Source organism: Chenopodium album, chromosome 1 (assembly GCF_948465745.1).
Source record: "Chenopodium album chromosome 1, dcCheAlbu1.1, whole genome shotgun sequence".
Classification (NCBI taxonomy): Eukaryota; Viridiplantae; Streptophyta; class Magnoliopsida; order Caryophyllales; family Amaranthaceae; genus Chenopodium; species Chenopodium album.
The window spans coordinates 87066708-87085156 of record NC_137834.1 but is presented as its reverse complement, the minus strand read 5'-3'; the positions used below and the strand labels follow the sequence as shown (position 1 = coordinate 87085156).

The following is an 18449-nucleotide window of genomic DNA, read 5'->3' as shown; positions in this document are numbered from 1 at the left end:
TCCAACTTCCAACTAAAACTAGAGGGAAGTCCTTAATCCTTATTTGTGTTCTCTGTTTTTTTAATCTTTATTTTTTCTAAATTATTGTATGATTTTTATGAATAATACGAAAGTATTTAATTTTATTGAAACAAAAATGCCATGCCACCCTCATACTTCCCTCTGTTTTATATAAAGTAATAAAAATTCATGCAACAATTTAATGTACACATTCGCCAATACTTAAATTTTGAAATTATTTGTTAACATGTAGTAAATATATTTAAAAAATTGGTAAGTATGAAAATATAAGTCGTGTATAATTCAACAACATACTATACAATAATATTTTACACACTACAAATACAGTATTTGTTAGTTTTAATATTAATATAATGTCAAAATTAGTTTTAATATTAATATAAGTCAAAATTATTCGTACACTGAGTACAAATAATTCAAAAAGTCAAATTATTACACTTAATTTAAAACAAAGGAGTAGTAACAATACTTTTGTTTAGACAAACAATTGTCTAATCAAGTAAGCATGCAAATATGCAATTATAAACAAATATTGACAACATTAACTTGTCGTGTACATTGTAAATAATCATAAAAGGTAGACAATTTAGCTTGGGGGGCTCTTTCTTAATAGAATAGAATTTTCTATTCAACCAAACAAATTTTGATAATTCTAAACAAACAACCATTTAAAGTCTTTAAAACTTTACCCTTATTTCCGGGCTTTATCCATCCTAGAATGTATATACACAGCAAGAACTTGAATAGTCACTAGATAGGATCACAGCTAAAAGAAATGTACTATTTTTTTCCCGCAGTGGAAGACGGAGTATTTACAAACCAGCTTGGAAGGAGGAAATTCAAGGCAGGAAACAGAACTACAGATAAACTCATGTTCCGCCGCTAGCAGTTGGTCCGAAATACATGCAGATTGGGGGGTTAATCCTGAGAATGGAGAGGATGGCAGAAGGTATTGTCCATATTCCATCCCCGCATATTAGACCTGAAGCAACAGCTCCAGCAAAATCCTCAGAACCCTGGCGGTTTATCTTCTCCCACACAAACAGTATGACAGTCCCAACAAACATATCAATTGCAAAGTATGCCCCAATGTAGAATGGGACAGCCATTGCCATTGGAACTGGAATGAATCTCGAAACTTTGGAAGGTGTAATATCCTTCAGGAGGTTTATGACAAGTGCAGCAACAAAAAACCCACATGAAAGAGCTAGACAGTGCTCAGGCAGCTCTGAGAAGCCCTCTACACCTAAAATTGCCATTTCTCTGAATATTACAGCATATGGTGCTTTATATGGACCAGTTGGTGAGCCAATGTCAAAAGCAGTCCAATACATCCAGTATGTTAAAGGGGCAAGTACACAACCCATAGCGGTTCCAATCAGCTGGCTCACGAACATAGATTTGGCCGAAGAAAGGGTGAGGTATCCAGTTTTAAAATCTTGCATAAGATCAGCAGCTGTTGAAACAATTGACATCATCACTCCACAAGCTGCTAACCCAGCTATGACCCCACCATTGGATCCAACTATGGAAGCAAACATGAAAAGACCAATTTTCCCATATGTTGAAGCTAGACTCCAATCAGTAAGCCCTGTTCCGTAAGAGTTGCAGAAAGCAAGAGCAGGTGCAACTATATATGAGCAGAGAACTAGATACCACTTGAGTGGTGGAAATATCATTGGCACCGTTGCAGTGGATATTGCAGCAAGGCCCACATATCCTGCCCCAGCAAACCAGGAAGGAATCCGGTCTTTCAAAAACACCTCATCCCTTCGCTTTTGCTCCAGATGCAATTTGGTATCCTCTAAGCCTGAAATATCAAGTGCCAAAAATATAAGGATCACTATTTAAAACAACTATCAAACAACAATTCTTCTGGCCTGCCAAAGAGTTTATGTAGTACAACTATTCAATGTAATATAAAAATCTAAAAATTATAAAGTTTTCTGGACACGGAATGAATTTAATCATTTATCCAAAATAGAATACCACTCAAAAAGCCTAGAATTCCATTAGCAGTTCTCATAGCAGGCTCATCAAACGACCTCGAAATGCATGAATAGACAACTAACCAGGTAATTCTTGCATAATAGGAAGCTTCTCTTTGCTTCTACTGTTACTTAATTCCTTAACAGTAATAGAAATAATCTTGATTAAGTTGTAGAGACCATCACCGAGAATGAGGGCTATTGCAATGAAGACCTGAATACATCACATGTAAGAAGTTTTCTCTTAGAATTGGAAAATACCACATTAAAAATGAATAAAGTACTTTGTATTACTGCGTAGCCTCCATGCCCAGAGAGCAGAAACTAATATAGTTATATGCACGTGTAAAGCAGCATCACACATCATTTGGTTCTTGTACACCACAATGAAAGATAAAACAAAATGGATATATCTAACAACTGCATCAATATTGGGGCAGTCACTAGGACAATATCTGATATTGTATTGAGTCCGTTCTTTAGTAGATTATTAATCTTTTGGCATAATTCTATATCCACAGTTTACAGAATTTATTTTAACCAGCTAGAGTCACATTACCTTGTATCCATAAAGTCCTTTGAAGTCATTGCTCTCAAGATTAGCAGGATACCAATCTCCGGCATGTGTTGAGATATAGGGCCAGAGGAATCCCCAGGAAATAATTGCGCCAAATAGTACAGAGCAATTCACTATGTGCGGACAGATAAGCCCACATCCCACATAAGTTGGACTAAAATCAAAGTAAAATCTGCAAACATATAAAAAGCAAATAAGTACTTTAGGCATGGCAAAAGCATGACAAAAATATATCAAAATGCCTAAATCACACAAACTTTCTTTAGCAATAGAGATAGATACATGAATTACTAAAAACACTCTTTATGCGCAGGATAGGTAGAAATTTAAAAATTACATACTAGTATTAGTGTTTCTAGTATCAAAGGCTAACAAATGAGCAAAGAGAACTAAAATAAGCTCTCATGGAGAAGAGACAACTAATAATAAAAACGACATTCGTCATTCATCTTCATTACATCCCTCCACGAGTCCATCAGCCACTTTTGTCCATATATTCATGTGGCTGATAATACAAGGAATTAACAATCCTAAACTTGTTCATTTACAAGTCCTAGTTTAATTATTCAGCATATACCTCAATTATTGCAAGGCCTTACCTAATCTGGTAGTAGAGCTAGACAATATTAAACAACAGGAACTTCAACAAATATAAAAAAATATTGTACAATTACAAGCAGGAAAGAATTATAAATGAACCAGATGGTCAAAGAAGCTTACGTATTCTTGAATAGTGTTAAGCCAAGAGTGGGAAAATTATCAAACCCACACGAGTCACCAATACCACTGAAAAACCACTTAAAGCAACTCCAGATTAGACTAATGCTTAAATACTTCCCAAGACATTTCACTTGTTTCCTGCAAATGAAGAGATTATACACATTAAAAGAAAGAAACAAATGAGTTCATATATGAGAGTAAAAAGCCAATATCCCTTTTTCAAAAAGATATATTAGCAGAGCTGTATAGTCAATTCCTCCTTGGTGTTCTTGAGTAGTTGCTACCACAAATAGTACAAACCAAGACCATATGTTGTGCTATTGATTGTACTGTAGCCTAACTAATGTAACGAATAATCAAACAGCATTGTTCAGTCAAACATGGGTATAAGGATTTAATCTAACATATGAGTGATTATATAAGAAGATTTCTACATACAACGTAAAACTTAATTATGAGTTTATGACAAGCTTCAAGTACAATATATTTTCTGGTGACATTCCTCTAAAAAAAAAAATATATTTATTTCCTGGTGACATAAGTAAGAGACGACAAACGGCCACACCTTATGCAGCAAAAGAAACATAGCTTAAAATATTTTAAAGCGCTATGCCTATGAAGCAATAAGACAAGTAAGAATGTAAGATCAAACAGCTTATATTAAAAAGATATGACTATTAGGCTAGTAACCTTCAAGATATAACAACCTTTTGCCTGGTATTCATGAGACTTTAAATTAATGAAACTAGCTCCACATTTATTTTCTTTGCTTCCAACATTTGGATGTATATTGTCTACTAGTATTACTTACCCTGCAAGCACAGCTCCAGTTGTTGTGTGAAAACTGTTAATCAACATAGCTGTGGCTGTCCCACTTGGGTATGTGAGCTTATAATCCATCACCATGACCTTGATAACCAAATAAAACACTATTATTCAATAACATTCAATAAAAATAAAAAAACTCAAAGACTTAGTAAATAGATACCCAGGTCCTTAGAATCTGCAAAGGATCCTTGTATCTTTTAACAATTATACTAAATATTCTGATGCCCCTAAAGAAGATCCCACCCCAGTCAAAGTAAGGGAAGTCTAATCCAGCCTGACTTCTGCAATACCAAAGAAGCTAAAAAGAAACTTCAAGTTCACCCTTGATTAAATGCATAGTGCTTGTATGCTTCTCTCTCTGCACCAATTTAATTGATAAATTTTCCTATTATTATTGTACCTGATGATATGAGCTACTCATAGTAGTGCTGCAATGTAATAAAGCCTCGAGCAACCCATAAAGCGAATCAGATATTCTTGTCAAAAAGAGCAACTTCACTGCTTAATTAACTACGAAGTCTATCACTCTTTTACTTATATGTTATATCCATATTTAAAGTCAGCATCCAATGTGTAAATGAACATACCTTTCGAAGTGGGACAAGACTAAAAAGTCCCAAGAAGCTAACGACAAACAAAAAACCCATCATCCACCACAAACCAGGGTTTATCACATCTTCTGCCCGATTACCAGGATAATCAGGGCCAATAAGATTGTAAGTTTTCTCATCCATAGCTATCAAATATGAACCAAAACCACCTGAGCAAATTCAAATTCAAACAGACTTTAGAACACAAATAATCTAGTACTACTAAGCAACATTTATAAGGGGGGAAACTCAGTGGGAAATCTTTATGAAACAATATAAAAATATTATGGAGTAAATAATAAGAACCTAAAACACATGTAATTATGAAGATCAAGAGTAACAGAAAGACAGCATCTATTCAGAATACATCAATAAAGAGAAGAGTTAACAAACAACAAAGGTCAAAGGCACTTATTATTGGATAGAAAGAGCATTTTCACCACAGGCAGCTAATGGTCTAACCAAAACACAAAGTAATTAGGTTAGAATGACTGGTATTCCCAATTTATTGTCAGTTAATACATAAAAGTGCTACCGGCATTCAGAGTTCAGACCCATGAACTCGATGACAGTCAAAGTTTATGATGGTTGGTTTAAAAAAGATACTAATTAAGTCAGATTAGAAATCTTGGACTCATTTGAACAAGAATTTGAGCTATGTTTCGGATCTTGATTCCCTTTTAAAAAATATTTTCTTTTTAAGTCGCTAAATATTGTGGGTTGGACTCATGTAAGAAGGGATAACAGCCCATCACCTTGCAAATTTAGTGCCTTTTGGTGTAAAACAATGTTCTGTAAACCAATGTCTGTCAGAGCCTCAGAGGTAGCCCCATAAGTACTTATGGGCAAGATTGTCTTTATGAAGCACTAAAGTTTTCTCTCAAAAGAAAATAAGAAAAGACTCTTCGATCTTAAGTGTCAAATTAAATTTCAGGATATTACAAATAAAGTTCTCAAATTCTCTATGAAATTAAGTTATACATTTACTCAATTGCCTTTTCAATAATTAAAGGATTGACGCATGTTTACATACGAGAATATATGTAATGAATGAAAAAGTGCTCTAGCCACATGGGTACTCTTAGTATCAAGGTCAAAAGTTAATTTAAAACGTTGTTTCAGGATGAAGGGATATCGCAATAATGCCTCGTAATTTGTGGAATCCACGATCGTCAAGTATAAACCCCATTAGCTAAATTCAACATTCACAACCACCATATTAGAAAACATCAGCACCAAATACAGTCACCTAGAATTTCTTCCAATCAACAACTAAGCATAATTTACCTTTCTCTAGGTTCCCTTAACAATACAATACAACACCTTACATAAAGGTCTTCCTGCATCCTGCCTCCCAAAGCCTAACTCAAAGCAATACAACACCTTACATCCAGCATCATTTGGTTCACAATACAATGCTATACACTTTATAAACATAGTGGTCAATTTATACGAATATATGAAGGATTATTCTAATAACTGAGCAAAAGGTATAGCATGCTAGAGAAGCAAAAGGGTTACAGGGTATCACAAGGAAAAAAATATTTGATGAGACGAACATTTTTGGATGGTGGAGCTGACACAAGAATAGGAAGTTGGCTACAGTGAGATTGAGTGCAGGGCAGGCTTGTAAGTTAAATTGGAGCGATCTGATTTGCAAACTTAAGATCCAATAAGTACTATTAACTAAATCGAGTAAAACAAAACATTATATTGTGAGAGGAGATATATTTACAGATTAATCTCAGAGATCAACTTGAATTTTCCCCTTTAATTACTTAATTTTACTAGGATACTCACTATAAGATCCTATCACTATGTAGACCTACATAATTATGTTTATGAAATATCAGATAGGTAAAGGAGAAGATGGGCAGTACTGCTGATTAATTCATAGAACATTAGCAAAATCTAATAACATAAAATTACTTCACAAAATCATGTTATAATGCAAAAAGATGTTTTCCATCAAAATACAATTTGTCCAGAACAAACAATGTAGCTTTTTTCCCAGAAAATCTTCACCTTTTAAGCAAATTCTCAAGATTCAATTAATGAATCGATCAATCTCCCTTGAACTTCAAGTTAAACTACCTTAATTCTGTCATACTTCACACCAAGAAAGTTAAACACACCCGACTTACCAGCAATGGAAATCAAACAAATACAACACCCCAATTTTAGCCCCTGTTCCATTACTGATTACAGTGAATCAAACAACTATCATAGAGGTAGTTCTACAAAGTCAATGTTCCTGTCAATCTGAATTCAATATCAAAGTTTTTCATTGTTCCCAACTAACCCATCATCATCATCTACCAGTAAGTAATGCATGCAAAATTAGTCAACTAATTAGACTAATTACTATTTCTCAAAATCAAATCAAGAACTACATTAAAGTAACAACAACCAAAATTTACCAAAATGTAAACCCATCAAAACAAACATAAAATCAAATCAAATCAAAAGTACAGAATCATAAACTACAAAATTAGTCAAAAATAAGGGCAGAAATTTACCACTAAAAGCAAGGCCATAACAAGCAACAACACAAGTCTGAATGACAGTATTTTCCTGACGAGTAAAGGGCTTGACAGAAAACCCCAATTGATTAAGCACACCAGTCCATGATTTCACAAAGAAGAACCCTAATAACCCAGCAGCAACATTGAGAGAAGGGATAATTCCAACAGTCAAATTCAATTTGTGGGTAATTATACAAAAAAGGGTACCCAATAAAGCACTCACTACTAATCCCCTTATAGTAATTTGATCTTGCCATTCAGGAATTATCTCTTCAACTGGGTTTTTTTCATTGATTTTATCCCCCTCTAATTCTTCGATTAATGGCTCTGTAATCTCTACCTCTGTCCCCATTTTCTGGGATTTTTCTCTCCAATATTTGGTAATTGATCTGGGTTAAGGATTAAGGAAGAAGAAGGGTTGTTGAAAAGTTGAAGGATGAAGATGATTGTGACAAGCAAAGTTGAGGAGAGAGAAAGCAGATAGTTGTGATTAAAATATAGGGATTATTCAGGTAAGCAGAAAGTTTGAATTCCAAGAAAAGTTTTTACGTCACGCCATTCTGGATTACTGGATGTTGATGGGGGTGGAGAAACTGCTGCAAACCGCAGTCTTTAACAAATCAAGCGCTGTGAAAATGCGCAACTACAGCTATTTAGCTGGGCAGGGCCAGGCTAACATGAGGCTGGTCCTAGCTCAAAGAGCCAATTATAAGCCCGACACGACACGAGAGACGATTGAGCAATGACATGCTTATTTTTCATTTTTGTAACAAAATAATTGACACATTATAAAGTTTTTTGGTTTAATCAAAATGTTAAAATATTGTGAAATTAGTGTTTATATAATTTCATAATAATATCAACATTTATATAATTTAACTAATATGAAGTGTATTAATTATTACCTGTCAAATTTGTGTGTTTATTATGATTGTCAAATTGTGTCAATCATTTGGAATAGATGGATTAGCCAATATTATTAAGGGGTCTGCTGGCATGGCATGTGAGTTGGGCTTTGTTTATAAAATATATCACCACAAGCTTGAGAGCTGATAAAAGACAAAACTTTCTTTTATCGTTCCAAGTATGACGTATAACACTTGAGCTTGCACTACCCGATTCTTGTCCTGTGTCTAGGGGCGATTATGAAGAGTAATCTATGCATTTTTACTGTGCAAAATGATCCATAAAGATATGTTCTTGTTATCTTTTTTATTCTTCTAAAAAAAATGTTGTTTAGAATTTCATTAAAAAAAGGTTGTTATTTGTCAATAACCATTAAGCTTAAAATGCACAATTTTTTAAGATACATGAGTATGATGAGTAATTTTAAAGAATTAAAGAGAGAGAAAAACAAGGATAAAACCTTAGAATTTTTGGTTAGTAACCTATTTAAAACCTTTTCAATTTTTACCACTTGTAATATGTTCATCTATGATTTGAAATATTATTGCTTTATACGAAGTATGATGTAGCCATAACTTGATTCATAAACTCTTGTATTACACAATTGACTTACTGATTTGCTATCTAAGAATTCCTATTGGTAGCAAGAGTAAGAACCAAAGGAATAATATTTATAGCAATGTTTTTCAATTCATTTTTTCCACAAATTCTTGCATAAAATGTACTACCTTCGCTTCTTATTACTCGCAACAAAGTACAAGAATGCGAAGGCCGAGGCAAAAGATTGAAGGGGGATTAATTAAGGGGAGGGGTAAAGTATTAGGGGAGTTAAAAGGGGGGGGGGGGGGAAAGGGAAGTGGTCCATGTGCAGGAGAGAGAAAGTGAGGGAGGGAATCTTTTAGAGTGGGGATTGGGAGTAGTAATGTTGTGAGTTATAAAATAAGTAAAGGTGAAATGATAAATTTATAAGAAAAAACCTACCATAAAAGGAAAGAAAGTAAGTTGTTCCAAAAAAGGAATTTGTTGCGAGTAATAAGAAGCGGAGGTAGTATATACAAGTATATACTAATAATCAATCACCAAATTACATGTAAATACATTTTGCAAGTCAACTAAATCTCACAATACACCCCGTCTATTTCAATCACAATTAAAGACTTCGACTAAAATATCTAAAACACCTCATTCACTTGAAGCAAACTACCTAAGAAAGGATGATTAGAAAAGAAACAAACTGTTGTCAAAAAAAAAAAAAAAAAAAAAGAAAAGAAACAAACTATATCTTCTATCAATCCTCTCATCCAAGTGATTTTATGGCCTTTATCTTCACCTAATATAATTGAGTATTAATTTTTAGTATTGACGACTAGATGAGTATATACTAATCATAAAGAGATCTCCCAAGTTCCCTACCTTGGTTATAGTCCAATAGAATAAAATGAAATTTGTTAGTGCCCATTTTAAAAAGTTTCTGTCTAATGCATATAATTTTCCAACAAATATCTTAATCACTATATCTTATGCCCTACTAAATCTTCATCTTTTTTCTTTTTTACTATTATTAGTATTATGGAACTAAGATGCAAACTATAATGTCATACAAATAAAACCGCAAAAAAAATAAATAAAAAATTAATAATAATGTCATACAAATACCATCATAAATATTGTATACCCTAACTCTACGTGTGTGATGATGATGTTCATATTGAATTTATGTTTTCGTAATCTTACTTTTTAAAAAAATAAATAAATAGTTAAGATACACATGGAATCGGGGTATAAGATATTTTATATTAAAAATTACAATTCTTTCTTTTTTTACTACCTCCTCCGTTAACTTTAACTGTCAGTTACAACTTTAGATTTATTATTTGTGAGGTATAAAATATTCAAGTCACAACTGAAATTAACGGAGATAGTATATAGTCTTCAAAACGGAACAAAGTGAGAAGTTATTTCCAATTAGTCCATTAGTATCAAACTATTAATCATCAACTTAAACTCAATGGTAAAGCTTTCACGTTCCAAGGTGTTAATATTTCAAAATTAAAGGAAAAATAGTTCTTCTATAATGATTTTTAAGCTGGTAAGGTAAGAGCAAAGAAATGGTATGAACTTTCACAATCTCTCAATAGGCTTTTTTATCGCCTCAGACACATATTATCATTAATATCAACCACATATTATCCCAAAAAAAAATCAATTATCAATTACCTTGTTTAGGATAAATTATAATTTTCTAGTCATAAACATTCTTCCTCGGCATTTCAAGATAGAGGTGATTGACCGATTGACCCCATATTTCTCTTTCAATGAACACAAGTATTGAAGTATATGAGGTTGACAAAATCTTATTAAAAAAAAAGGGGTAGACAATATCTTAAAAAGAAGAGGTTGATAATAAACATCTATCTAATCCTCAAATATTTAGCCAAACCTTTTAAAGGTTCAATTGGTGGTTTTGGTGGCACGCGTACTAGTCGCAAACACATACATGGAAAAACCTCCGGTCATCCCCTGTTCACCCGTATTAAGTCAGTCCAAATGTTCAGAGCCAGAGTATAATCAAACTGAAAGGGGGAAAAAACACAGATGAACACTGAATTACTCACTCACTTAATTCCAGGGAAGCATTAGAACAAATGGCAAACCAGAGTTGACAACCATTTTGGAGCTTTAGAAACAATTGAACCTTTACAACTTGAAAGCGCCCTCTTCTAAGTTTTCGATAAATTTTGTTGAGTTCCCTTAAGTAGGTTGGACATTTTCAGGGAGGACTGAAAGAAGGTTGCTGTTAAAATTTTGTGCAGCAGCAAAACTGCAACAAATTGGAGCTGCAATGTTATTCTGCAAAAGTAGACAGTACTGTTTCCATTAATACAGTTAATACACAAACTCTAATCTGAAACCTAAACCAAAATCATAAATCAAGCGTTATCTACATTTCCATTGTTATACATCACTCCAACTAAGATCAAACAAAAACCAACCCTTTAATGCACAGTTACCGCACTCGTATCTGCAAAGTTCATCCAGCTTACACATTAACCCCACATGATAGTTCATATATAGTACCAAGTATTACTCAAATAAAAGCGGAAAGCACAAATTTTGTTCCTTAGCTTTTATAAGTTTCTCCATCTTACATGCAAGTGGCAAACAGCTAGTAGTCAGGTAATAACCATCCAGATCACAAAACTATTTCACAATTATTGAAGGGAAGAACACAGATAAACAATAGACCGGCAAGGAGGTAACTAGGCAGAGAATGGAGAACTATATGAATCCAAAGAGCTTCGTTACAATTGCAAAAGACAGATCAAGGTAAAGGTAACTTCACAAAATGATAATACAGACCATAAGTGGAGAATACACGTGTGATTAAACACATTAAATTCATAACAAGTCGTTAATCTGTAGTATCCTTCCTAATGTGGAAAAATTCAACAAATTAAATCCAAGCATCCAACCTTCCTAAATATGTTAAGCAAAAAATGACAAATAGCTAATCCATCTGCAGTTGCCTATCAATTGTGATGGCAAACCGAATTAAGATCTTAAGGAAAAATTATATCATTTCTTAGTGCACGATTATCAAGGTTAGCAAAGCTACAAAAGCTTACTGTACATGTAACAGCCATCGTACGTTCAGAGATATCTAAGATAGTAGATAAAATTGCAAAGATACTATAACATGAAAAGACATATGTAAATAATGTAATGGCCATCAGATGTTCAAAGGAACCTAATTAGATCTCAATGCAAAGATAACTATAACATGAAAAGACATTAGCTTACCTTCATCTAACAGATCCCTAAAAAAAAAAACTTCATCTAACAGCTATTTGGGTGGATCCTAAAGGTAAAAATGCAAATTATTCTGAAATCAAGGACAAAAATGCCAGAAGAGGATTTAAGCACTTGTATGACATCTCTAAGACAAGCTAAAAAAATAAACAAGTTTAAAATGTAGCATATTGACCTCTAGAAGTCTAGAGTTTCCGTAAGCAAATGAGATGAATAAATAGCAAAGGTGTTCACATAAAGTACAAAACACGATAATGCGTATAATGTGCATGCCACAACCATGTCTCTTCCAGTAGTTCTTGTAAAATGCATACATGCAAGGACCAAAGCCAACCATATAACTAGACCTCACAAAACCAACTCGTACAGTTTATGCCCTTTTTAGATGACCCGATTTTCAGATGAACTATAATTAATCTTGTTTAAATTTACAACGACTAATATTGAATGATTTGTCACAATAGGCTCTTTGACAATAGACCCAAATCAAATTAAATCAACCTAAATAAATCACATGACTCATCACCCGAATATGTCCGGAATCGAATTGACCCAAAGAAAAACCCGATTTGAATGACAGTTGGCACCTTCTACATGCAACCATAAGGCTGATCTCAACGTTAATCTGAAGCAACTATATAAATAATTTTTTTTTTTAAAATAAATAAATCCAAGAATAGAGATAGGGATAAAGAGGGGCTCTTATAAGACAATCTTGAACCAAAGGGTTAAAAAAAAACATTCCCAATCCCATATAAAAGGCTCATACAAATACTTGCCAATTGATGTGCCAAGTCAGACGATTTCCATTATTTTAGTGATACAAGAGCATCTGATAGTAATTTTGTGAACCAAGAAAAGAAAAGAAAAAAAACTTTACATGACTGCAGACATACTGCTATCCTAAATTTCCACAAAGCTCTTATAAGAGATGAGGTCTGAAGCACACCACGTAACTCAGTGTGGCTGATCATTAAAGAGCAATGTAACCTATTTGTAACATATGTCATCAGCAAAACCATAGCAAGACGGGACAATCAACAGAATTTAGAAAAGTAATAAATGATGAACATAGCAGCTTAAAGAGTTAGTAGAGTAAGCCGGAACCTACTCCACAAATGTTGACCATGACAAGATAATCCAACCTCAATTTGTACTTTTCTAAGTGTTTCTTCTGTCTATTTTTTCGTTGCAGTCTTCTAGAGGATTTTACTACAATCATTCAATCATAAAAGGATGTCCAGTGTGGCCACAACTTCTTATATATTATCACCCAAATCATCAAATTTGGAAAGCAGAGTAAAATCTAAGAAAAGGGCTGAAGGATATCACAATGAAGGTATGTAAACTCCTCCTTGCACAACATACAAATACCTTTTATTCAATCTAATTCTGAGTTTATGTAATTATTCCATGCAGTTACTCAGCTGGATGCACCGGAAGTTCCAAAAAGATGCCACAAGTTCATTGCAGACTTTGGTTGTTGGTATGACCACTCACAGTTCTTTTAAATATCGCACCTAATATATCTCTGGCTTTATGATTTGCCGCTGTAGAAAAAAAAATAAAAAAATACAGTGCATCTGTTATCACCTTGTCAGTGTACAAAGTTAAACCTGCAATTAATTGTTAAATGTCAAACATTCCTCCAGCCAATACATTTGAAATCCATAGGAGATCTTTTCCAAATATAATTAGCACTGCAACTATCTGGGGCCTACACAACTTCCTAATTTCAATTTTATCTGGTTTCAGGGAGCACTTGCACTTGCTTGTTGCTAAAGCCATCAGCCAACAATCACGGAGAATACAAAACACCAAGTAATGACTCCATACAGAGGTGGCAATCAAGACAACAATGCCAACACCACCTTAAGGAGATCAATGATGAGAACACAGAAGAGTTCAGTGAAAATCAATCCCCAGATATATTCCCAGGCTTCCTAACAATTGGAACTCTAAGTGTAGAGTCGATATCAGAGGCCCCAACGCCAACATTTGATTTGCCTCATCAGGTAGCAAATGAAAGTGGAATGGCAGAAATGAGATATGACTTGAAGCTTATCAATGAAGAGTTGGAAAAATTTCTCAAGGTTGAAGCTGAAAAGGAAGGAAACACTGATTTATCAAGGAAAAACAGTGAAGCAAGCACTATAACCCTCAGTGAAGAGGTAAAGGAAGATGAAAATGATCACAACTCTGTCAAAATGTATCCCCTGCAAGGATATCTTTTTGGGTCATCCAACGAACTTCTGGAAAGTAAACCAAAGGAAAAGAAAGAAAAGGCATCCCTCTTTGAGCTATTTACAAAGAACACAATAATGGCCAGGAGCTCCATCAAAGAGGCTGACAAATCCCAGAAACAAGCAGCAAAAGGAATAAAGTCGTCTGACAATCTGATTAACAAGATACTACACACAGCTCAAATTTCTCATAAAATCTCCAATTGTTTTAGTGGCCATGCAGCTGAATCATTTCCGACTACAAGAAAACTCAACAAGGTAAGTCTTCCAACACTCTATCCCTCCCTAATCAAAGGAGCTGTTATACTATCCTGAAATATTAATTACACATAGTGCTAATAGAAGCCTAAGATATAACTCAAAAGGTATGATTTCTTAAACACTGCTTGCAGATACTATTTTATGAACCGTGTAACACAATTTCTTCAAATTATGGACGTAAAGAGATAGACTACCTTTACAACCAGGAAACAAAGCTTGCACAAAATCAAAGACCATCATGCAGCCAACTAAGTGGTTTACTATGCCAAAACCAAGTCTAGTCTTCTAATTATTAGTAGATTAGCTAAATCGACTCTAGTTTCAGGCTTATGGATCTCTTTCAACCATATCAATAACTATATACTAAAAGACACACCAGCAATGACACGTGTCATCTTCTAGTGTGTCCTTAGTAATTTTTATTTTTTTGAAAAAAATTAGTTATGGTATAAAATAATAAAATAATCTTATACAAAAATAATTCTTTTTTATATATGTTAGTAACAAAAATAATTACTGTGAAATAAATAAGATTTGATATACCTTTCCACACAAAAATTTATGACTATAATAAAAAGTATTAACATAATTTGCGACTTACTTTGATTTACTTAAAGAAAGTATTCATATATTTTCCCTAATAGTAGTTTATTTATTGATTAGAATTCACATCAAAGTAGTGTGCATATTTTTTTTAAAATTTTTTTTAAAGAATTTTTAACTTTTGTAAAATAACCTATTATAATAAAAAGTTGATATTAATTTTTAAAAATTACCGTGCATGACACAGGACCTAAACTAGTTGTATATTAAATTTATGTCTTACTAGTTCACTGCATTTTATGTTGCACAGGACCTAAACTAGTTGTATATTAAATTTATGTCTTACTAGTTCACTGCATTTTATGTTAGCAACCAAAAATTATAAAAGAAAATGAAATGTTGTTGTGTACTTCAAAATTTAGACCATCTTATTCTGATAAACTCTATAATATCCCAACTTTAGGTGGTGCATTTTCATGATAATCCTAAGACCCTCAACTAGAGTCTTATTTTCAATGACACCTCTATGTAAAAAAATATCAAGAACACACTAAAGTTTCTTCTCTCTGCACTAATACATTGTGAACAACTTTTACTCATATATCATCGCATTGAGGTAGTTTATAATTCTAAATTTAGCCAACCTTAATGGAATTGGGTTTTCTAAAATATTAGTATTTTGAACTCTAAACAACACCAAAATTTCTTGTCAAAAAAAAAAACAAAAAACAAAAAACAAAAAACAAAAAACAAAACAAAACACCAAAATTGGGTTAATTAACAGTAAATTATCTTAATTTAACGCTTCAAAGAAAGGAAAAAAAAAAAAAAGGTAATTGGTGCAATTAAAAAGATGAAAGAGCAAATCAGGGTGTATCTGGGAATATTATCCAGTTATCCTGTTATGGTCCTAGGGGTGTCATTGAAAGAAGGAGCCCAACTTAAGGATGCTATCTAGCAAACTATCCTTTTAAAGGTATATTTGTAATCAAGGGAAATATATTCCCAACAGCCTTTGGAACTTAAAATTGTCTTTCTCAGCATAACATGGAATTAAGAATAACCTACATGATACAATCTATCATCCACAGATCAACCAGCTTTTCCACAAAAAAGTTCACCCTGAAAACAGCAAGGCTGCATATGCTGTGAAAGACCCCAAGGTCAGCAAGTACAAGTACAAGCACAAGACTCCCAACTCCAGTAATACAAGGGTAGATTCAGAACTTGGCAGTGAAAGGAGTAAAATTAGGTGCTGGGGTACACTCAAGAGAGGAAAAAAACATTGCTCCAAGACCGATATGAAACTACCACGTGATGCAATCACCGGGAAATATTTGGATCTTCCACAAAGATACACTAATGGTGAATCTGGTGACGCAGACAAAGAGCATTGGATCAACACTGATGAAGAGTGTAAGTGCACATGCATCATCATTGGTATAAATCACATTTAATAGTATAATTAAAATTAATTAAGTATTATAATTATTTTTAAGTAACAAACTCCTAAGGCTGTCCTCTCTCATAAACCAAAATGAATGCCTAGCTTCACATAACCCCTCTTCCCCCATTTTCGATGAGAATTGATCCAGGAGCTTCCCCTTGGGAGATGAGGGGGTGCCACCACGTGGCTACTATAAGGACCTCAAAATTTAGTACTATAATGATGACAGATTAGACTACTTTTGCAAGGACAAGAAGATAATCATGAAGAGTCATGCCAACAACATTAGAAAAAGTCAATTATCTATAATCCAACCTAGCTTCTGTTTTAGATCCTTGAAATAGTATGAAAGAGAATTGAGGCTGAGGTCTGAATGCGATCTATTGTCTCACGACCAATCAAATATAATGACAATGTCTAGGGCCCAGAAAACAAACATCCATATGACTTTTGCATGAAAGTAGATAATTAATTATCATACCATTCTTTTTGCTCTCCTCAATTGCTCAGTAATAAATATGAAGTCGTAATGACAGCCAATAAGCTCATATAATGATTTCCAATTCTTGAATGCAGATTTTGTGTTGGAACTGCAGCAGAACGAGGAAGTTCAGGATTAGAAGTTGTTTAAATAATTATATTATATCTAGTATGCATAGAGTGTTGAGTAATGCTATGCATGGTTAGAAGTACATGAGCTCATGCAGTATATGGTTATTTGCAAGAAGCTGCTCTTCTATTTATATAAAGCTTGTGCTAGTGATCATTGTAATAAATCTTTCTATTCTTTTCTATGCCATTTCCAATGAACATTAAGTACTGTACTCTGTAACAATCAGGTGTGCTGCTATTATATTCCTTTATAACCAAGTTTGTTAAAAACTTTACCAATTTCATTACATATTTGATTTTGAGTTTTTGACAGTGTGTTTGGTAACTTCACATTAAAGAGGAAAACTTAGTAAAAGCATGAAAATGTATGAATTTCTCAATTTTACCATGTTTAATTAATGAGGAAAAAACATTAGAAAAGCAATATAACGGCAATATGTTGAAAACTGGGTCGATTAGATTTTCATAGTTTCATTTTCAATTTAATGGAAAAACTGTAAAAATGTAAATTACTCTTTTTAATTTCAACAGTTTTCCTCATCAAACTAAACAGCAAGCTAGATTTTTTTTTTTTTTTTTTTTTTTGGTTCTCAATAGTTTTGTGCTTTCACTTTCACTCATTAACAACTACACGAATGAAACTCTGAAACTAGTAATTATAATAGTTTTGCTTAGCTACATATTTTCATAATCTTACTTTTCAATAGATTTCATCCCTAACCAAGTTCCCAAACTCACTGTAAGCCTATTGAATTAAATATAGAAATATATTCACATGAGTAAATGATACATGATAACATCATCCAATACATACTATTTCCGTTTCACAACATTTGCATTACTTGCTAGTTTGGGATGTTACAACACTTCCTTTTCTAGTAACTTTTAAGTCTTTCCCATTTACTTTATTCATACTTGGCACATTCTTTCTCTCCCCTCCTGTCTATCTTCATTACAAAAAATACATCTAACTTATTGTGTAATCACCTGGATCAGCCACCCACTTCTATCCTAAAACAACTATGGAAACTTAGCGCCAGTCTAACCAAGAGATAGTCAAGGAGAACCTAACGTCCATAATTTCTCATGGGACATCCTTTACTCCCCACCCCCTCACTCTCTTCTTTATGAGGCAAAGGCCAGGGAGTAGACTCAAACTTACATTCATAACTGAATCAACAGAAAGACCATCAAACAATTCCAAGAGGAAAACCACGATCCTAGAATAAAAAACCTACCTCCCATAGGCTGTAGCATAATGTAAAATATTTCACTGCAGTTAGCTAACTCTAATCAGCCAATGTAATCCAAATTATTATCTACAATAAAGGCCAGCTTTTACAGAAAATCTTAAATACTCTTCTGGTAAAATTTTTGA

General features: G+C 33.5%; 2 protein-coding genes across 3 annotated transcripts; one reads left to right on the top strand and one right to left on the bottom strand.

The window, feature by feature from the left end:
- Nucleotides 1-523: 523 nt before the first annotated feature.
- On the bottom strand, nt 524-7876 carry LOC145560692 (putative metal-nicotianamine transporter YSL6). The gene is made up of 7 exons (XM_081621803.1): nt 7244-7876; nt 4722-4894; nt 4118-4215; nt 3307-3444; nt 2569-2758; nt 2094-2223; nt 524-1831 (listed from the first exon to the last, which is right to left on the bottom strand). Exons 1-7 carry the CDS (start codon nt 7599-7601, stop codon nt 891-893), a joined length of 2028 nt encoding a protein of 675 aa, XP_081477929.1. The 5' UTR covers nt 7602-7876; the 3' UTR covers nt 524-890.
- A 5375-nt stretch (nt 7877-13251) lies between these two features.
- Nucleotides 13252-17249, top strand: LOC145560625 (protein LAZY 1-like). 2 transcript variants are annotated; one of them, XM_081621800.1, is made up of 5 exons: nt 13252-13304; nt 13385-13451; nt 13721-14466; nt 16104-16428; nt 17036-17249. In XM_081621800.1, the coding sequence occupies exons 1-5, from the start codon at nt 13299-13301 to the stop codon at nt 17077-17079; spliced, it is 1188 nt and encodes a 395-aa protein (XP_081477926.1). In that variant the 5' UTR covers nt 13252-13298; the 3' UTR covers nt 17080-17249. The 2 variants fall into 2 exon arrangements, with proteins under 2 accessions (XP_081477926.1, XP_081477927.1); XM_081621801.1 differs by lacking the exon at nt 13252-13304 and having other exon boundaries at nt 13379-13451.
- The last annotated feature ends 1200 nt before the right edge of the window (nt 17250-18449 follow it).

Bases quoted from the DNA above. Each gene is read 5' to 3' on its own strand.
- LOC145560625 (XM_081621800.1), top strand. The intron at 14,467-16,103 runs GTAAGTCTTCCA...TATCATCCACAG, and splicing joins CTACAAGAAAACTCAACAAG to ATCAACCAGCTTTTCCACAA. The intron at 16,429-17,035 runs GTAAGTGCACAT...TCTTGAATGCAG, and splicing joins GATCAACACTGATGAAGAGT to ATTTTGTGTTGGAACTGCAG.
- LOC145560692 (XM_081621803.1), bottom strand. From the start codon at position 7,601: ATGGGGACAGAGGTAGAGATTACAGAGCCATTAATCGAAGAATTAGAG. The intron at 4,216-4,721 runs GTATGTTCATTT...TTGGTTATCAAG, and splicing joins GTCTTGTCCCACTTCGAAAG to GTCATGGTGATGGATTATAA. The intron at 2,224-2,568 runs GTAATGTGACTC...TGATGTATTCAG, and splicing joins AAGGACTTTATGGATACAAG to GTCTTCATTGCAATAGCCCT.